The following is a 21,435-nucleotide window of genomic DNA, read 5'->3' as shown; positions in this document are numbered from 1 at the left end:
TGTGGACTCCATAGCCCACTTTGAGCACAGAACAGAGCACAGGGGAAGGGAGCTTGGAACAGCTGAATGTCTTTTATGATGGAACGTGTGTGTCTTGGCCAGTGACTCTCCCATGTGTGCTTATGAGACCTCCCCCTTGTTGGGGGAGCCACAGTTCTTGGTAGTTACCTGCTATTTTGAGAAGAATGCCAGTCTGGCTTCCAGCAGATGAACACTGTAGCATTCTTGCTTTTCTTCTTCTTATGAATTGAAACTTAAAAAAAAAAAAATTCATTTCACAAACATTTATTGAGTTGGGCACTGTTCCAGGTGCTCAGGATACCACAGGGATCAAACCAGACGAAAGTCCCCACCTTTCTAACAGTCCAGTGGGGGAGCAGACAGTGAATGTAATGGACATAGTGAGTAAGTTAGCCGGGAACCAGATCGTCTGGTGAAAGGGGAGGAGAGCAGAGCAGGTGAGGGGACGAAGGGGTGAGGGCAGAGCGATCCCGTTGTGAAGGTGGCAGAAACCCCAAGGGGTTTCTGGGGTGGGGAGGCTCTGACTGAGGGCATCCAGGCAGTGGGGACAGAGTGCAGGGGAACGCAGGACAGCAGGGTGGCTAGTGGGAGGGGGAGGGCGAGTGGAACGGGAGCCACTGGAGGGAGACCTGGTCTGATAGGTCTGCACAAGTCACCTGCTGCCATGTGAGCATGGCCTCTGCGGGCAAGGGTGAGGGCCAGGGGCTGGTCACCAGCAGTTGTGGTCACCAGGATATAGATAATAGAAATGGGCCGGGTCAGCAGATGCTGCCAAGTGCCCATTACATGCCGAGCACATTAGAACAGCAGCCTTGATTGTGACCTGAACACTGCGGCAAGCCAGCAGTGCACAAGATGAAAGATGAGGTCCCAGTAATTGCCCCGTAACTACCAGTAAATAATTAGTGTGTATTCTGCTAGTCTGGTTGCCGATAATATCCTGTCCAAGCATTTCCCTAAAGTGAATTCAACAATTCCTAAGAGTCTTCCTTAGAACCTGCCTTTAGAGAAGTACTGGAACATTCTCTCAAGAGGAATAAAATGTTTGCCCGAGCGTAACTTTAGAGGTTGGTGCTTTGCTGGAAGTTAGGGAAACTCAGCTTGCGGTGCAGTGCGTAGCAAGTTTGCAGCAGAGTTTCTGGGTTCATAACAGTGGCAGCGAAGGGAAGGAAGTCAAAGTCACACCACCGTTGTGACATTGATGGCAGAGGTAGGTGCTTTGGATGTTCTGGTGAGACCACAACCATTTCAGGGTGCCTGGGGCACCAGAGTAAAAGTTACAGGAAATAATTCCCAGAGAATGTGATTTTTGTGTTTTCTCTCATTGTTGTTACCATTGAACTTACTAATCCCAAGAGGCAGGCAGAGCTCCTTGTCTTCTTGTAAAGAATGTCGGAGTGGGGCCACTCCCCACCATGTATGTCCCAGGAAGGAAATAAGTGTATCCTTTTTTAAGGAAACTGCCTAAAGTAGATGTTGGTCACCCCACATCAGACGTTAGGTTCCCCCCATTCTTCTCACTCTTCTTAGGACTGCAAGTTCTGGAGGCTTGGGGGGTGTGCCTGTGATTGCCACACCCTATGACTGGGTACTGTCTTCAGCACTTCAGTCTGCATATGCAAATTCCCCACTACTGACTCGCCTCCCTTTTTGCCATTTCAGAACCCATCTCATGAATAATTAACAAAGCAGCTGGGTTTTGCCTTTATGGCAGAAAACTAGTTGGAAACTGGGCCAAGTATGCATTTGTTTTCCTTTTGCATTTTCTGACCCAGTCATTGCTAATAACCAGCATTTCATTGTTGTCACTTTCCAGAAGCGGTGACCCCTTTTTCCCTCTCACTTTTTGCACCTCGTAGCTAGAGATTCAAGTGGTAAAAACTGAGGTAACCTAAGTTTGAACTCTAGGCTTCTGAACAAAAATTTTGGAGAGCGGAGTCCTTTACCTGCACCCAACCCCTTGTCCTGTGGTTGGAGCCTCTCCTCCCTGAAGAGCAGGGCCCACGTGTGTAGGAGTTGTGCTTGGCTTGGAAGAGGTGCTTCTCAAAGTCAAGAAAACACAAGTCACTGATGAAACCATCCCTCGCCCGTCGGTGTGATCGGAGGTGGCTGGCTACTCAGCCAGATGCTTTGTCTTTGGGAGGGTTGTAACGAGCTGCCTCCTTGCCCACGTCCTCTGGGTAGTTGTCGCTGAGGACGCACTGGCTGGGGAGATGCCTACGCCTCCTCCGCGCAGACCGGGCTCTTCTGAGCGCAGGGGTGGGTTCGGAGGAGCGAGGACGAGCGGCACCTCCTAGGCTGCAGTCCTGCTGCTTTCTGCTCCTGGACCTGGGCATCGTCCATAGATCATCGACCATTCCTGATCAGATGTCAAAGATTTATTAAAGAACAAATGTGATTTGATTGCTAAAAAGGACAACATGTCCTTGTAAGTTATTTTAAATAAATTTCCCTTAATTCTTTCGTCCTTACGACCCTGAAATAGGACTCAGTGACATGAGGGTGCGCACTCTGATGGGCCAGTACTTCATCTGTCATCCCAGACAAGCGTCTGCTTTCGTTACGTCTCTGCTTTCTGCCTGTCTTGGCCCCACAGCCCCTGTTCCTTCTTGACATTCTTGACACTGTGATCACGTGCCACTTCCTGCCCCTTGGAAGGTCCTCCAGGCGGCTGTCGCTGCATCTGAGGTTCCTGCTGCTCTGAATTATCCAAACCTGGGAGTCCACTCAAGTATGGAAGGCCCACCAGTGGTCACGACCCCCGTGAGACAGGAGACTTGAGGACAAGGAGGCTTAGTAAAAATACACAGTGAGAGACGCCCTGAACCTGACCAGCTGTCGAGGGCGAGGGCGCTTCTGCCATTTCTTGGCAAGCGCGTTGGCCCTGTACAGCTGAGTGTGCACGTCTGCTGGGACAGTGGCTCTCCAGCCTCAGCCCCGGGCTGGCGTGGAGGCAAGGGGGAAGGTGCAGGAGCGGGAGCCGGGGGCTAGTCTGCATCAGCGTAGGGGAGCGAGGAGGCCTGGGCGCAGTCTTGGTCTGCCTTTTCAGTCCAGAGCAGGGGTTCGGGGTTGGGGGAGAGAGGGAGGTGGAGGAGATGAGGCCTGAGTCTGCGGGTCCTGGTAGTTGTACCGACTTCCCCTCTGAGGCCTTGAGCGTGTGGCAGAACCCTCCCCGCAGCACAGACCATTTGAAGCGTTAAAGGTTTTCCTTGAAAAACCTAGTCCCCAGTTATTGAAAAGGGGGGTGAGCACAAATCTGAGAGGGGTGCAGAGGAGTTGCCTTGGTTATTATTTCTCATCGATTGGGAAAAGGAGTTCACTTTGCTCAGTAAATAGAGCTTTGATGGATTCCCAGGATCCTTCCAGGAGCTGATCTGCTAAAATGACACTTTTTATTACTGTTCATAAACGCCAATCTCCAGGTGCTGCTGGGATATTACGTTTAAGCTGTGGGCAAACTTGCCAGTCCAGTGGCTCAACGGGCGAGGGCGAGAGAGGGTGGTGTTTAGTGCCTGCTGCCATCAGGCAGTGCAGCTCTGCTGGGCTCCCCGGCTGGCAGGAGAGCGGGGGCTACAGGCAGCGGGGATGGGGAGGGGCGCCTTCAAAACAGTCCCCTCCCGCCCTTTTGGGAGCGAGAAAAGGGCAGACGCTTGATCACTGTTACTGCAAGATATTCAGGGGAACTGAGTAATCGTTCCTCGAAGGGATGCTGAATTAAGGTGTAACCGGAGCTCCACCCTCCTGGGTACCAGCTCTGGCTCCTCTCTGGCCAGTGCCGGCTCTAGAACAGGGGCGTCTTTCTTAATTTTACAATAGGACTGAGATTTTCATGCTAGACCCTCCGATGAACACCTCTAAACTGCTGGCAATCCTCAAGAGGTGAACTGGTTGGGGGACTATTTTAGAAATTTAACAATTTTTTCCTTCTTTTAAAAATTATATTTTCATTTCATTTTCCACACATTCTTCGAATGGGTAAGGAACACTCTGTAGGTCAGTCCTGGATACTTTAGAAAGAATTTGGTGTTACAATCCCATGAGTATATGAAGTGCTGGTCTCCGCGATTCCTTTGGATGGGGGAGCTGGCGGTGGGACTTGGGGCGGAGACTGCATTTAGAAGTAATAAGAGCATACAGTAATAATACATAAGATGCCAGTCGTAAGAAAGCCTTTCAAATTTTGTAACTTTTGCATGTATTAAGTATTCAAAAAAATTTAATATAATTAGGAGAAATTTTTTCTAGTTAAAATGTCTGATGATTTAGTTTTTCATAAGAAAATGATAGACATTGATCCTGTCTTAGTTTATTCACTCATTCTCTCATCCATTCATTTACACAACAAACGTGTGTCCACGGCCTTCTGTGTGCCAGGTGCTGTGCTGGGCCCCACGGCTCTACTGGCGAAGAGAACAGGTCCCCTGCCCTCTGTTTCATTACAAGCTACACAGTAGAATCTGCGATTATATTGGGTTTATTCAAGTGAAATTATATTGGGTGAATTAATTGTGGCTGGTAGATTTTTTTTTTGAGGAATTTAAGAAAACCACACAACTGTAGATTTAGGTTGTTCGTGTCTGTTGTGCTATGCTGGTTGTGTGTCCATCACTGCCTGGCAGACTGAACTGCACAGGACAGTTGTGAGGCTGGGGCAGCTGGGGCAGCCGAGCCCCCACCCTGACGGCCTCCCTCCCCATCACCTGTCTTTCAGCCCTGCAGTCCTTCATCCGGGCCTATGCAGCCTACCCCCGGGAGCTGAAGCACATCTTCCACGTCCGCTTCCTCCACCTGGGGCACGTGGCTAAGAGCTTTGGGCTAAGAGATGCCCCCAAAAATCTTAGTGCCTTGTCTGTAAAGAAGAAGAAAGCAAACCTGAAGAGGTAAGATGAGCTGAACTGGGCCTATGACAAGCAGCTGAGGGGCAGATGGGTGTAGAGAGCTGTGTTCAGGTGGGTAGGGGTGGTGTGGTGTGGTGGGCCGCCATGTGCCCAGTGTGAACTCTTCCAACTTGGGTTTTTGCAGTAAATTATCACTGGTATCTGCTCTTCTCTCCGTGTGATAAGTGCCGGGAACAGCAGGAGAACTGCCTAATCTGAACGCTTGCAAGGCACCTGCAGAAATTCGGTGGTCTCCTGTTGTGCCCAGAGTAGTGGGGATTATTGGAGCAGCAAGACAGATCTGTTGGGCTGTCTTCACTGCCCACTGGTAGAGTAACTTGGAGACACCGCAGTCAGACCTTCTCACGTGGTCCTTGCTGGAAAGCCTCTGATCCGCACGGGGCGGTGTGTTCCATAAAACTCCCAGGACCGCGTGCCGCTCTCCTTGGTGCTGACGCTCCTCCAATGCTGAGCACGACTAGAGACAAGCACAGTGGACTCTTCTCACGACCCCCTCCCCCTCCCCCGACCCTGCCAAAAAGCGTGTTAGGAACTGTCCAGGGGTCCTGGTGAGAGGAGAGTCAGAGTGAGGAGTGTTGCCCTGCTGGTTAGACACTGGCATCTGAGTCCATCTTCACAGTGTCAGGAGGTCCTGAGATGATTTCCCTCAACAAAATACATTTATTTTTAAAAGGTTTTCTTTCTCTCCTCAAAGACAGGGTGTTCTTTTAGTGCCAGACCCAGCCCCTTGAGGGAACCAGAGTATTTTAGATGCCAAGAGCTGCTTTTATAGGAAATTTGGGATGGATTGCCATTACTGCTTGTGGGATGTGTGGGTGGCAAGTATACACAGAACAAATGTTGGGGCACAAAGAACCCTTGAGTCCTCTGGATGGTTATCCTGCATCGTGCAGCCTTCTTTCTGCGTATGAATCACAAACGCCGCTGTACACTTGCCCTGGCACCAAGAGTCTGCAGGTAGCACCACACTTTCCCACACATTCCAGCACAGGGTCTGTCTTGCGTATTCGCCAAGGTGTGCTGGTTGTATCATCAGCCTCATCAGGCCCAGTTCCCCTGGTGTGAAATGACAGGAGGGCCACCCAGTCAGGGAGATGACCGTTGGGCTTAGGGTCAGGAAGCATGGACTTATTTCCAGCTCCAGTCCCGTGTGAGCCTGTAAGCTTTGGACCATTTCTCAGAGCCTCATTTTCGTCAGCTACAAACGGGAAAAGGAAGTCTGTTCACAAGCATCAGAATCAGGTGATACACATGACTCTGTCCTTTGAACCATAAAGGGCCGTACAGATGAAACACCTTAGGACAGAGAGTAGAAACCAGAAGAGTTAAGATTCCAGAACATCCAGCTTGATCTGTCCAGGGACTTGGTGCCTACAAGGCTCTTTATAATGGATAGAATGTTGCCTAATTCGGATCCCCATTTTGGAATTTTTGAGATGCTTGGGGTTTTTTTATTGTTTGTTCTATCAGTCCCTCGCAGACAGGACAGCACTCCAGTAATTCTGTGAGGCAGACATTTCTCCACACCCTGCTGTTCTCCGATGCCCTGACAAGGCTGACACGTCCGGCTCTGGTTTCTTCGGGGCAGTTTGGAGTGCAGAGCATTGCCTGCTGCGACACACCGCGTGCCTCGGCCCACCCTCTGCTAGAGCCCGGTCCTCCCAGAGGGAGACGGTGCCTCAGTTCCTCTCCAGATTTGGGGCTGCCCTGCACCAGAGTTAGGGTCCTGCCTTTGGACCAGCACAGTGTCTGGTTTGAGGTGGCCAATATCTGCGTGTAGTAACTGATTTTGAGTTGGGACAGAACCATGAGGCTTGCAGTCAGATGCGGGGTGACCCCCTCGCAGTCTGGAAGCCTAGCTGTCCTGTCGCCCTCTCTAAAATGCCAACCAACACTTGGAGAAAGTAGTACCAGGATGGCCAGATGATTAGTGGTAAGAAACACGTATTCCGTTCACTCCTCTTCCTGCAGATAAATGTGACCCCAATATTTTATTGCGAGCAGGCGCTCTACCTTTCCGACCGGGAATTTCATTAGCAAGTGTTCACCCAGGCAGCAGCCCTGCCGACTGACCAGGTGTCCTCAGCTTCTCTCCAGATCCTGGAAAGCAGAGCAGCGAGGCGGGAGGTGCTGGGGGGACTTGGAGCCAGCGTCGCCCTTCCCTTGGGAAGCCACTAGGGAGCGAGCAGGCCACCCCTCCTGCCTCTGCTGACCCTCGCTGGCAGATGGGCGCCAGGGCTGCCGCGCCCCTGTGAGCGGGGATTTAGCAGGGCTTTATCTGGGGAAGAATGGGCTGATTAGCCGATAAAGAGCATGTAAGATGGTACGGGGCAGCCTTTGATGTCTGGCTGGCGCGGCAGGGAGCCTGGTGGTGAGTGACAGCAGCGTGTCACAGGATTACTCCGCCCGTGACAATGCCGCTCTCTGTTCTTGCCATGTCACCACTCTGTTCCAGCTACTTTTGCCGTTGTTACGCCCTTCTTTTGAAGGCATTTCTCCCCACACTCCTTCCATCCTCCCACCGCAGCCCTGCCTCGCTGATGCAGACGGGCACTCGAAGATACAGTAGGTACCTTTTTTTGCTGGGGAAACTTGTCACTCCTGGAGGAAGAATGACTTTGCAGCTAATCTGCACGGGGACCGTATAATTGGGGGCAGGGTGAGCCGCAGAGGGGCTTGACAGATTGTCCTCACCTCAGTCAGGGCTCAAGCAAATGCCAGTTGCTGGTTTTTGAGGACAGGAAAAAAAGTCCATTAAACCCCCACAAGTGTGGAGAGTTAACGCCATGGCCACAATGATTGTTTCTGAGCTGAGGCGTCTCCTCCGAAATCCATCTGTCAAGAAAGAGAATGGGTTCCTTATGTCTTCTATGGCAGGATAAAATAATAGCACTAAATTCTCTAAGTTATTCTGCATTCCATTTTATGGTGTTTACTGCCTAAAATAATGACGTTATGTGCAAACCAAATTGGTCAGACTAAGCAGAATCCTGCCCTGCCTGCCGCACCCCAGACAAGAAGTTCAGCCAGGTGTCAGCGTGTGAAGCAAGGGCAGGTCAGGCGAGGAGCCTTGTGGGCCTTTCCATGGAGTGACGGGAAGTTTTTATCTCATCTCTGTGCCTTTATGCCTTTACTGGACCGCTGCTCGGAAAAAGAAAAGAAATAGTTAATGTCCCCAAACGAGATCTTAATTACTAGGTCTCTGACTCCTTTTTCGCCCTCAGTTCTGAAAGGGAACAGTGAGTGTCTTCCCTCTGTGCCCAGAAATACAGTCATAGTCACAGACTCTTCTGACACCGACACAGGAGCCTGTCAGAGCAGCCCCCCGCCCCAGACGCCTGCATACACGTGTACACCGAGAGCCGGTGCTGATGGTGAAATATTGAGTGGCCCCTTAGCAACATGCATCACGAACACAGCATTTTCCTCCCGTGAAATGCAGTTCTCATTTTGAAGCTGGATAGATGCAGCAGTGCCTGAGAGGCACTGGTAACATACCTTCCAAGATTGCCATCTTCCCAGGAGACGCTGAGACCCAGCACCGCCGGCTCTGAGCGGGCGCACCTGTGCTGTTTGCCGGGGTGTCTGTCTGTCTGTCCGTCTAGGCAGTCACACAACACCACACCCAGTGGGGGCTGCGAATCCCCCATCTGTTTGACACTCTGTGGTTCAAGAACGTAGAAACCAACGATCCTTAAGGTCTTAGTGTTTCTGTGACAATAAGAGCGAGCGAGTCTGTTGGTTCTCAGCCAGTCTGTCTCATTTGGATTATGTGCTGTAATTAGAAAAAGCACTGCTTTCCCCCAAACAGCTTCATTGTGGTGACCTAACACGGGCCTCCCCCGCTGCTGCCGTCTGCGACTTTCTGATGCCGTTCTTAGTGCTTGGAAACGTCTTCGTACAAATTTTCTCAAACCAGCCAGCCCCGCTAAGTGTTACCTAGTAGTTCTGATTTATTAAACAGGTAAACAGCCTGAAATTAGAGATCGCTCCCGCCTTAGTACTTACTGGATCTGGGCGTGCCCAGTCGGGGCTCGGCAGGCTGGGCTCGGGGATGAAGGAGGAGGGGGGCCAGTCCCCTGGGTCCCGGCCCCACATCCCAGCCACCACCCCCGGCTCCACTGAGCACGTCCCTCCCCTGTGACTTCCAAACTTCTCATTTAGCGTTCTCTCTGAAATAAGGAGACGTGCTTAGGGCGGTCGTGTTTGCCAGACTTTTCTCACCTGTGAAGTGCTTTATCCTTCAGGTTCAAAATAGAGAGTTTGCAGCCCTCCATTTGGGGGGCATTTTTCCTCATTGAAGGCCTTTGCCCTGCCCCTCCCTGGGATTCTCGTCCTTGCTTTTTCAGTAAGTGTTTTGTAACTTGTAAGAGTCGCTGTGCTGAATATACCCTGGTTGGAGAAGTCTGTACCCCTGCTAGCCATCTCCCTGCCCCGGCCCCCCTTTCCCTGCCTCCGGCCCGCCTTGTTCCTTAAAGGCTGGCTGTGGGAGTGTCACAGTGGTTACGAGTCAGGGCCTTACTCACACAGGCATCTGGGTTGAGTCACCGTTTCTGTTTCTATGGACCAGTGACTCGGTGCCTCTGTGCCTCAGTGCCCTCACCTCTCAGATGGGGGCCCCAGAGCCTCACAGCTGTCTGGGGACCAAGCTAAATGATGTGGATCGAGCGTCGACACGGTGCCTGGGACATGAGCACGGGGGAGCACTTGCTGATACGATGACAAGGACACCAACATCGGTCCTTCCCCCCAGCCCTCATCATTCTTAGAAGTACCCCTGTTAACTGTCAGCCTTTTAGCACCTTGAACTTTTCTTATCAGGAACCACCTTGAGAACACAGTCCTTCCAAGACGCGCACTCAGACGCTGCAGCCGCGTCTCCCCGCAAAGCAATATTCTCATCATTGCAAGCAGCTTGCCTGCCAATTTTTATGTGGCATTTACAGCCTCCCTAATATCACTTAATTAGCTGAAGGTAAACCTGGAGTCTTGCCCGCTGTGAGAATCTCAATTTCGTTCAGCCAGTCGTCATTTTGTAAAAGGACAGATTGGCCAGACAGGAGAGCAGAGGCTGGGCACAGCCGCCCTCGGAGGCCCAGGGCTTCTCCTCGGTCTCGGAGCAGCGTGCAGCTCTCCGGCCCTTGGCCTCCTTGCCTTGCTCTCTTTAGCTTTGAAACCCCATCCTCACCTGTCCCCTCAGCTTCCCTTCTGGAACCGTCTGCCACTGTGTTTCCCACGGCCACTCTGTGCCCCTGCCCAGTGCTGGCAGCTACAGGGCCTCCACCCCCAGGGAAGCCTTGCCCTGGCTTCCAGCCCTTCAGTGATGTCTCGTTACTCCCATGATGAAAACACCCCCTGGGTCCCCGTTCTCTCCTCAGGCCTTCACCAAGTGTGCTGTAAGCCTGGACCTCCCTCCGCTCCTCTTCGCCTCTGGGCCCCCGTCCCTTCTGTGGGGAAGGCGTCCCTGACCCGCCTGCCGGGGGGACACTGTACCCCCATCCTTGTTTGGCTGCTCTGCTCCGTCCATGGTGTTTGTGTGTGTGGTTCGTGTCTGTCTCTGGCGTGTGGCTCCAGGTGGAAACCCCTGTCTGGTGTTCCCCGTCGCAGCCCCAGCACCTACCTGGCACACAACAGGTGCTCAGGACGCATTTTTGAATAGGTGACTAGAACCTGAGAGCATTCTGTAATTCTGAAAGGAAGAGCATGAAGGGAAAGAGTAAAAAGGAATTGTTCTGACATAACAACCAGGGAAATGCATCTTAATTGTTCAGTGAACTCGGCAAACAGCAGACCCTGCCTTTCAGAGTCCCATCCACTCCCTGTCCGTCTGTCCTGAGAGAGCAAGCCCTGGGGCACTTTCCTCTTCGCATAAAATAGTCCCCCGAAAGGACCGGCCTTGGGCCCTGTTTCCCTGCTGTCACAGTAGAGGCGGGTAGGGAGTGGGGTCTCCACTCGGCCTGGGGACCAGAGGGGAGTAGCCAGGACCGTGGTGGTAACTGAGGACAGACAGACATGTCCTGTGGAGCAGGGGACAGACTCTGCTCTCAGAATCTGCTGGGAGTGGCCAGGCCCCAACCCAGGGGACCACATGAAGCCTGGAATCCAGAGGGTGAGAGGAAGGCCATTCTGACCCCCCAGCCTCCAGCACCTAGACCAGGTCAGCCCCTCAGGACGTGAAACAGCGTGGTCCTCAGAGCAGGGGCCGGGTGTCCTCCTTAATGCAGAGGGGTGGCGGGGTGCTCGCCGAGCGTCCTTGTGGCCCGCATGTGGGTTAGGACTAAGCAGGGATATTTAGCATAGAACCTGGCTCAGCTGCGCAAACTCTGCATGAGGGCGTGTTCGACTGGCCCCTCCATCAAGGGCGACGAGATGGGTGACTTTGCCTCCACACTAGACTGTCTCCTTGGGACATTTGTTCTGAGGAGAAGTGTCCAGACTTGGACAAGGGACAGGAAGAGTGCTGTGGATGGTGGCTGGGTTTCTTCTGGTTGGAGAACGCCTGGCACAGAGCAGTCCCTCGGGGACGATGTGGCAGACAAGTTCCTGGCTGATTATGGAGCTGCGCCCCGCATTGCATCGCGGCGGTGCCGCGTGGGCCTGCCCCCCCGCGCCCCGCGTCCCGCGTCCCGCGCAGCTCCTGGCCGCCCCTGCCGCCCACCCCGCGGCAGGGCCCCGCTCTGATGGCAGCCGCACAGCCCTTTACGCCCGGCCCCGGCTTCTCCCGTGGTTTGCCTCTGCCTGCCGCCGTGCAGTTACCAGCTCTCTGCCTCCTCGTGGGACACACACGCCCTCATCCCCACCTGGCTAATGAGGCGCTTAGGGGGACTTCTCAGTGACCCTCGCTTCCTCCACACCTGGGTCACCTGCAGACAGCGGGGACCACAGGGTGTGCTTTCAGCCAGGCAGTCAGGGCTGACAACAAAGAACAGGAACCGGGCCAGCCTCTCCCGGGAGGATGCCCGAGACGTCAGTCACCGTTGAGCCTTCCAAGCACTGGAATTGGAAGGTGCGGCTGGCCCAGCACGAATCGGCAGATGCTGGACGAGGCTGCGCGCGACAGGAGGAGACCCGGCTCTAAACCGCGTTGTCCTTGCCCGGGCTCTTCTCGTCCAGACCATTTGAGAAATCAGGAAAGAAAGCCACGTACCCCCCCCCGCCCCTGCTGCATACACACTGTTTAGTTTCTGTTAGCCTGGAGTCCTCCTGTCGTGGGGACAGCTACTCTCTCCCCTGACCTCCGCCCACGTTCCGGGCCCCTTTCTGAGTGGGGAGGTGTCCACCGCCAGCCCCTCCACGTGCCCTTTGCTTTAGTGACCCCAGAGCCTTTCCATCTGCTTAGGACCCAGACGGAATGACCCCGGGTCTTTTTCAGATGTCATCTCCAACCTGGTCCTGATGTTATAGCCAGCAGTCCAAAATGTGGACTCACGTCTTAACTACTTAACAGTCAAGGAGAGGGGTGTGGTTGGAGAGAACCGACATCCCGGAGTGATGGCGTGTGACTCTGCCTGGTAGTCTTAAGTTCTCTGGTGGCGCAACAGCATCTGCCTTGAGGGCTTCTGTGTGCCCTTGGGAGCGCTGAGCCCACATGCACCCTCTCACTGAGCCCTCATCATGTGCCCGGGACCAAGGCAGGGTCCCCAGTAGCTGAGGAGGAAGTGGCTGTGCCCGGTCGCATGGCACTGGGCATGAGACCCCAGGGTCCACACTCCCGGCACTTGACTGCATCTTCGCCTGCACCCCTTTGAAAGCTTCTGGTTTCTCGAATCAGTATTGGGCTAAGTAGCAAGTAGATAAATTCTGTTAATGGTGTTTCTTTCTGGGAACAGATCATTCTTTGTGTAACCAAAGAAGTGGACTTAAAGCAGGAGACATTTTGGTGCATAGATGCAAGAATTTGATTTGAAGTCAGAGTAGCAAACCCTGGAATGGATCGTAGAAACTTTGTGCTCATGGGGCAGTCATCTCGAAAGATTTTTGAGACACCTGTGGGCAAGATGTGGATCTTTTTCTCTAGTTCCCTTCCAAGTCTGGAGGCAGAAGGAGGCGGTGGAATAAGCCTGGGCTTGGGGTCGGGCAGTCCTGACCTTGGTCCCGACCCTGGCGCTGGCCTGGAACTCTGGGTCCCGGGGGGTCGTGTGGGACACGGGAAGAGATGACGGGCACACGGCACCTGGCACCATGATGAGCACGGAGTGGTTGTCCGTTAGGCCTCCGCTTCAGCGCTCCCTGCAGTTGGGGGGTTCGCCACCCCCACAGTGGACCCTGCTCCCTGGTAGAGCTCTTGAAATGGGCCTGAATTGACCACTTTCATTTCCCACCCTCTGGTCTCTGAGATTCAGATGCCGAATGTGTGCGATTGATTTACAAACATGAAAATACAAGGTGGTGTTGTCACTGATCAAAGGAGGCATCGGCGCAGCGTGTGGCTCGGGTGGAAACTTGGTGGCTCAGTCCCTGCCTGTTTGCACGTGTGGTGATCCAAGCCCCTGCCTTCTCTGGCCGGAGAACAGGGCCTTGCGCCTGCCCCGGCTCAGTGTTACCTTGCAGCTGAGGCCCATCCTTTTGGTCTGTTGGGGTGCGGTGGGTACTCTGTCATCCAGCATGTCAGCTGTCCCTGCAGGCGTCTTTCCGTCTGCAAAGGTGATAAATAGGCCTCATGACGTCATTCGAATCGTTAATAATGGTGGTGCGAGCGGGACAGGCCCAGAGGGTTTGGTGCCAGAATTTGGCCCCAAGCTTATCCATCTCCGTCAGTATCTATAGGATGTAATCACACCAGTTACAGGAACACGAACTGTTCCCGTGTCCACCCAGTATTTCTCCATCTTAACATGTTCACAGAGAATTCGATTTTATAAAGCACTCTAGCACGCTCTGGTTCACTGTGCCTTCGTGCTGGCCCTGTACCCGCGTGCAGGCCCCTTCTGACGTGTGAGCGAACTAGGCTCAGGGGAAGCTGCGACCCTGCGCGGTCATCAGCTAGGTCAGCGCCAGGGTCCAGCCAGGGTCATCGGAACCTGGGCCCCGTCCCTCCGCCCCGGCATGGCCACCTGCTGTGTGCCGTCCATGCCTCAGTCCCGACAGAGCTCCTGTGGAGGTTTCTGGCACTTGGGCCAAGTAATCTCAAAGCTCCAGCCACTTCTGGGGTCCTGACTCAGTGCTTCACTTTCAGACATCGGTCATCTCTGAACATAGCCTCTCTACCCTCTGCCACTGCTCCCGCCTTTCCAGGCAGCAGGTGGATCGTGGGGTCTACCTGCTGACCGCCTGTGACCTGCCCGGGGCTCGGGGCTCTTTTGTGTTCTTCACTGGGTCTGGTTCTTGGGTGTGAGGCAGAGAGGCCTTTTTTATCCTTCTCTCAGGGGTTTTGCTGTAATAGCCACGGCCCCAGCAGGGCTTACCTGGACGGAAGTGTCTCCTGGGGCCCTGGCAGTTTTACAAAAGCCAGAGCCAGTTTGATCCTAAGAAATCACAGAGAAGGTTCTCCTAAAATGGTTGGCCTACCAGCCGGCATCTCTGCCAATACAGAACCCAGACGTTTAAAGAGCCCTGAGGTAGCTCCTCTTCCTTCGGTGACCGAAGAGGTTTGAGAGCGTGTTGCCCTTCGGTAGGCTGAATGATCATCCCGCGCTGGCGGGTTCTGTTCTTGACCTACGTCGTGGCACCAGAGGAACTGCTTGTCAGGTTCTCCGTGGACTTGGTCACTCTGTCATCTGAGAGCCACTGAAACCCTGCTCAGACTTTTCTTCCTCCTTGAGGGTGAGGCAGGAGTAGAACCTGGCCTCAGACCACCTCAAGTCGTCACTGTCTCCTCGTGGTCACTTAGAACCCAGGCGTTTCTTCCAGTCGGGGGCCTTCCTTCTCCTGCAGAGTCTTCGGGGCCTCACCGTGGCCCTCAGCCATTCGCTTACAAGCAGGATTTTTCAAATTAGAGGAAGAAATACACCTTGCCAGTCTTCTCTCTGTTTTAATTATACTGTAAGAGAAAAATCCGTCACAAAATCAAACAAACTGGAAGCCAAAGGCAAAGAGGTTTTCATTAGTAAAAACTAAAATACTCTGGTATTTCAGCACAGGATAAAATGCTGCCGTTTTTTCCCCCCAAAGTGAACTTACCGTTTTTCTTGATTATAAAAATAATACATTTTTATTGTAAAAATTCAGGAAAAAGAGAAAAGCTTAAAAATCACCCCAAAACCACCCACAGTCTAAGTTAATTTTGATTCACAGTTTTTATCATTCTCACTTTCTCTGCATATATACATATATGGATTTTTTTTTAGTATCTATAGTGAGATTGAGCAAATCATGATTTTTAAAGTGCTTTTTTCACTTCAGTTATCCAACTGTGTTACAGTGCACTCTCTCTGGGGTTCTAAAAGTCTTTGAGATTTGATACAATGCGGGCATTGCTTTGGTATTAAAAATATTTTGTGCAAGGAACTTGCTCCTTATTTTGATAAAAACTTACAGCACGCTGGTAAATGTGTGTCACGGAGTCGGAAGTCCTGGGCTCAGATCCCGTCTCCTCCCTGGACGTGTTACTCAACCTCTCTGCACCTCGGTTTTGTCACCAGTAAAGTGGGAGCGCTCGTGGTGCCTGAAAGTTTCACGGGTGTTCAGGTGCGTGGGCTGAATGCCTCCCAAGTGCTTAAAACTGCGCCTGCCGTAAGTAAGGGCCACATAAGTGCTCATAATACCGTTATTATTGAAGTCACATAGCCAGCTTGAATGGCTCTGATTTGAACTGTGTTATGTTTAAATCCACTAACAACCCACGTAACTGTCACTTGCTTATGTGTTGTTCTAATGCTTTGGAGACTGCACTGCTGTCGGCCACAACCACCATCATCACCATCATTATGTCATCTACTCTTGCTTACACAGAGCCCGCACAGGAAGTGTCCTGAAAGTCTGAAGGAATGTTCTAGAAGTGTGTTTCAGGACCTCAGGGGAAAGATTTCTTGTCCACTGTCTTGGGTAACTGGATAACTCTTGTGAAGAAGTGGCTGAATTCTCCACAGCCTACCATCAACCAAAATACAACCCAGATGGGATGAAAGCAGTAGCAGACTAGAAGCAAATACACTCAAGTATGTTCTAAATGCTCGTATCTGAGGAAGGCATTTCTAAGCACGATCTTAAAGCCATAAAACATCTAAAAAAAACTGATGGGCTTAAAAAAAATTGATAGACTTTACATAAAAATACGTATTTTCTCTTGTGATAAAACAAAATTTAAAATTCTGTCCTGCAGTAGAATGCTGTTAACAGAAGCCTGTGTTAGAATGGCTCCTCCGATGTTCACCTATGAATTTACTGATAAAGTTGGGAGAAGGTCCTCAGATCTCTCTCCTCCAGTGGTCATCCTAGCGGGCACATTGGTTTACTAATTAGGCTGTGATTTCACCTCATTGGCAGTGAAAGTGGCATCTGCCTGTCCTGCTGGGTAATCCAGCCTGGTACCCGAGGGGGGTTATTCAGCCTTCACTACAAGGGAGTTCCCTGTGGCTAGATAAACTGATCTGTTGCTTGGTAACTACAGGATTACTCCGGTGGATGCTCAGGACGCCCATTTGAGAGGCGTTTGGGTATTTGGAGGGCAAGGAGGGCAAGAAAGTTGGCAAGTTTCTGGGAGGACTGCAGCTTGGCAGGAGGAAGAACCAAGCCCACATGTGCCCATGGCGGGCATGGGTTTATAGCGTTTCATCTTCCCATCTGTACTTTGCCTGTTTCAGCACTGGGACCAGAACAAAGGGAAAGCAGTCAGTGAGCTGGCCAAGGGAAAGGTGGGTCCCATCGGGGTGGCTGCAGGGTTGACCCCGAGGTTCTTCCCCCTGAGGACAAGGTCTGAGTCTGGAAAGTGTGACCCTGCTTGCTCTCTGGACCGCCACTCGGGGTTTGAGTTTGAGTCCCAAGTTGAAAGCCTGTTGACTAGAGTAAAATCATAGAATGGCTAGGAAAGTTTGAGACCGTAACCTCAAGGCAAGGAGGACCATCTAACCGCATCCTCTACCGCAGTGTGGACTTGAAGACCCTTCATAAATATTCCTGTTCAGTGGCGCAGCACACCCACCAGAGGTTACCTTCCCGGCCCCAGACGTGGCTGAATTTGGGAAGGGACAGATCTTGCGTGACTTGGAGGCAGACCGAGTGGTGTGTATATGCGTGTGCACAACAGTGTGTTACATACCTTTGTGTGGCCTTTCGTGCCGTGTCCTCCGCTCTGCCTGGTGGGGCAGCGGGCTCAGCCCTGGGCGGCTCCTGCGCTCCGGGCGCCTTGCAGGCAGTCGGCGTGCCAGTCGCCCAGATGCGACTCTGGTGATTTACTCTGCATTACTGGTGGCAGGAGCCGTCGTCGAAGTGGTGGCTCTTCTGCCGGGGAGGATATTTTGACTGAAATTTTGCATATTTTGAAACTCGGGTTGTTACGCTTAAAATTATACATGTTGTGAGTACCAGGCTTCAAACAAGGCCGGGAGAAGCAGCATTTCTTCCCGTCAGAACCTTCTCACTCTGTCTGTCAACGTTGCCCGACTGAAAATAAACTACAAGCCCCAGAACTGGCAGCCTTCCTTTGGAGCACGTTTGGTGTGTTCACTGCAGGCCTGTCGCTTCCCCACCACACGTGGGCCCCCGAGGCGCAGACCTTCGCCCGGGACATGGGCACACAGAGTCCACAGGGCAGCGTCCTGCTCTTTACGAAAGGGTGAGGTGATCCCAGAGCCCCGGCCCCGCTGCCAGGGCTTCAGAGTCGGTCCTGGCTCCTGTGTGGCCTGGGGGCAGTCGCTTGGCATCTCTGGACTCCAGCTGCCTCGTGCTTAGCTGTGATTGCCTGCAGCCCCGTGCCAGCCACCAGCCTCTGTGTGTCTTGTTCCCTTTTTACAAAGCCTCATGAGTGTCATTCTGAGTGGCATCCCCATTTTCCAGATGAGAAAGCCCAAGTCGCAGACGGGTCCATGTCCTGCATCTCTGTCCCCAGCAGCTCCTCCCCCCTCAGTTGTCCTCTCTCCCTTCTCTCCTCACTCTGTCATCTGGCCTCCACCCCACCATCGTCCCACTGGAACAGTCCTGTGAGACCATGAAGGGCTCTTCTGGGTCAAATCATGGTCACTTGTCACCCTTGACCCTGCTGGACCTTCCTGTCCCCTCCACTGTCCATCTGGGACTGGCAGCCCAGGGGGAAGAGCTCGGCCAGGTCCGTCCGCGCTCTGTTTGCTCCTGGGCTTCTGCTCTGAGGGTGGGCTTGGAGAGGTTACTTCCCCTCCTCCGGGCTTTGTTTCCTCGTCTGTAAAGTGAGATGGTAATCACACGTACCTCATCGAGGGAAGGGCATGTGAGATGACGTAGAACCCAGACAGTACTTCCCTGTGTATCTGTGATCTTCTCACGAAGTCCCTGTCCTGTACACGTGCTCTTGCTACAAATGTCCGGCCCTTGATTATCGGCCCTGTTACCGGCTCGCCCCAGATCTTTTCCCCAGCGCAGGATGACTTTGCAGTTCTCCCTCTTTGTCACAGCAGAATCCACTGTGTGACTGACGGAGCCCTGGCCCCGCTGTCACTTGCACCCCACCCTCTGCAGGTGAGTTTGAAGAGACGAGGTAGCTTTAACCTGGTTATGATGGGGTCCCTTCCATAATCAGTACAATAGCACAGATTCGTCCTGTTTTAATTCCTGGGCTTCAGAGGAGTTCTATTATATTTGCTTCTAGTCCAGTTTATCCTCTGATTTTTACAGCAAAGAAAATGCTGTAAATATAAGTAGCAGAGGGTAACATCTGCCTTTTGCAAGAAGCCAAGACTGCCACATCGGGCGGCGTAGCAAGATGGATTCAGTGGTAACGACTCTGTTGTTTGGTGAAAATCCTGTCTCAGGAAACATTGTTTTACTCTTCAATTTTCATAATCATTTTTCCTGTGTACCGCGCTGAACTTCTACAAATTTCCCCCTCTGATCTTCTGATCAAATAAATGATAAGGCCGCTGTCTTTTGAAAACAGCTGCTGGGATTCATCACCTGAAATTGATTTTCAGCCCTTGGCGGCTCCCGGGTGGGCTGGGGCAGGGAGGCCCTCCCTCCGACAGCCCTGGGGCTGTGGTCTGTCCCGGGTGCCAGTGCTGACGTCTCCCCAAGTGCTCCTGGGTCTGGGTTTTGCAGGGGTAGGAAGTAATTTACAAGGGTCTCTTCAGCCAGTGAAGAGGTGTCTGCGGCTGACGCCCCCACCTCGTGGCCGCCAGGTCCCTGGGAGGAGGCTGATTGCCTTGAACTGCAGGGGGGTCTCCAGGAGCCTCCGCTCAGTGTTGCCGAGTTCCAAGGCGGGTTTCTCCCCCTTCCTTTTGCAAACTGCTGTATCACACACCTCGTTTGCCATCAGAGTACGAGTGTGTTTCATTCTTTTTTTCCCCATGAAAACAACACAGAACAAAGCCTCACTTTCAAAAATGCCATGATATTTTGCCACCGTTATGAAAATCTGTCAGCACCGTATCTAATCTTCTTGTGCATGTAATATCAAAACATCGCTATTGAAGGGGCTGCACTTCTGTTAATGCAAAAATGTCAGTTCCACAGCCTCGGAACCAGCTGCTCGCAGCCGCTTCCAAATGGGAAAGAAAAAAAAATAATAAAGTTTTCTTTCCTCCTCTGCTGCTATTGTTCTTCAGGCCCGACCTTCAGAGGAGGACCCAGAGCAGACACCGCCTCGCTGAAATCTTGCTCTCAGAATACTCAAGTGGGATGGAGACCAGCGTCGCCAAGGTCAAAAAGCAAAGCGAATGCGCAGGGCCGGGCAGCCAGCGCCCAGCCTCGGCCGTGGGAAAAAACGAAGCCCAAAAGCCTTACTGAGGGACTGCGAGACTTCCCAGGAAGTATTTGTAAACTCTGCGTCCACAGAACGGGGCCTGAGTGGATCCCGGAGCTGGCGTCCTGTTCTCGTCAGAGCGGCCTTGTGGGAACTAACGGTGTGGCCTTCCCCGCTGACTCGTCCCTGAGACTGAGAGCACAGCCCAGAGCAGGGCTAGGGGTCAGCACAGGCTGGATTAGCTGAGCAGCCTGTCTTGTATTTACTCCATCAAGGCAAGACGCTCATCGACACCCAGAGATCACATGGTGCCCCCATGACTTAACGTGAAAACCTAGGGTCCTGCGAGCCAGCCAGGGATTTGACCCTGCCTGTGACGATGTTCTGTAAAGCATCACAGTTTACTTTAACCTACCCTCTCAATACCTCTGTTGGCATGAAATAGGATTTTTAAAACTAGAATTGACTCTGTAAAGAAAGAGAAAAAACTCTTTATCCGATCATTTTCTTGATGTACAAATGCTTTATTAAAAAGGACCACAGGAGTGTTCGGTGCGGGTCAGAAGCGACTCCAGGGTGCCCTGCTTTCCGCCCGCAGGCTGTTCGGAGCCCCCTGTCACATTCACACGCCTTGCGCTCTCCTTCTGGTCCAGGGAGAACACACTTTCTCAGGACAGTTGATTTACTGTTGCTTTTTTATTATTTGCCTTCAAAGACCAGAGGCACCGGTGTCCTGAGTGTTTTCTCCCCTCGAATCCCATCTTGTCTTTGAAAAAGGTCTGGGGTCTGGCCTGTGGCCGGGCCGCAGCGGCCCCTCCCCATTGTGTTTTCTGCGAGGTTTGAAAGAGGACCCCTGGGGCATATTGATTTCCCAATAAATGTAAGATTTGGACACGGGTAACTCCAGAGGGGTCCAAAGGAGAAGAGGGTAAAAGCCTGACCCTCTCCGTCCATCCGTCTGTCTGTTCTTTTCTCTCCACTTTTCCTCCTGTTATCCATTTAAAAATCCAGCCTCCTCCTCCTCTGAAGTTACTGGCACAGGGGTCGAGGCCCCGCTTCAGTAGCCCCTCCAGCTCCACACGAACTGAAGGGAGGGAGAGGATCTCGAGAGTTACAAGGTGGGCTGTCTTTGGGGACCATGGTGTGTGTCGGGGGGGTCCTTCCCTCCATCCCTGTCTGGTAGCCGCAGCCAGCCATCAGATGTAAGTGAACTTCAGCTGAGGACTCGTGAGGTTTAGCGTGAGCCTGGAAGCACTGGTCCTCTGCAGGAGGGAAAAAGTGACTTCTCAGAGCTGGCTATCACATAGAAATTAATAGGGGCAGTTGATGAAATCTGTAACAATAATAATAAATAAACCTGTAGCACATGTCATACTGACTTTGGGCAAATCTGCCTCCTTATATTTCGATGTGTGATGGTCCACACGATTTGGATGAGAAAAGGAGGGATCAAACTTTATAAAGACAACCCAGCCTTGTGAGAAACAGGATTAACGCCAGTGATGGGGGTGATCAAAGAGAAACCCTACTCTCCCCTCCCCCTCATAGTACTCATTCCATTAAAGGGTGAATCCACAGAGTTCGGCATTCCTCGGGGGGAGAAGTGCCAGAAGCTTGCAAGGCACGTAAGTGACTATAATTCTGAGATGGAAACTTACACTTAATTTGCTACCACTGAGGTGAGGGTTTCTTGCCATAGATGTTATGTGG

General features: G+C 52.4%; 1 protein-coding gene across 3 annotated transcripts in view; it reads left to right on the top strand.

The window, feature by feature from the left end:
• The window catches only part of DDX31 (DEAD-box helicase 31), a 67,171-nt gene extending 46,068 nt beyond the window's left edge, over positions 1-21,103 (top strand). For 2 of the 3 annotated variants that reach the window (XM_074362462.1, XM_074362458.1), the window contains 2 exons: positions 4,733-4,901; positions 19,589-21,103. In XM_074362462.1, coding sequence (XP_074218563.1) covers positions 4,733-4,901; positions 19,589-19,769 — 350 coding nt within the window. In that variant the 3' untranslated portion in view covers positions 19,770-21,103. The other variant, XM_074362459.1, reaches the window with a different exon arrangement.
• The last annotated feature ends 332 nt before the right edge of the window (positions 21,104-21,435 follow it).

The sequence above is a fragment of the Camelus bactrianus genome, chromosome 4 (assembly GCF_048773025.1).
Source record: "Camelus bactrianus isolate YW-2024 breed Bactrian camel chromosome 4, ASM4877302v1, whole genome shotgun sequence".
Lineage (NCBI taxonomy): Eukaryota > Metazoa > Chordata > Mammalia > Artiodactyla > Camelidae > Camelus > Camelus bactrianus.
Note: the sequence above shows the minus strand (reverse complement) of the source record. Positions and strands in the feature narration are given on the sequence as shown.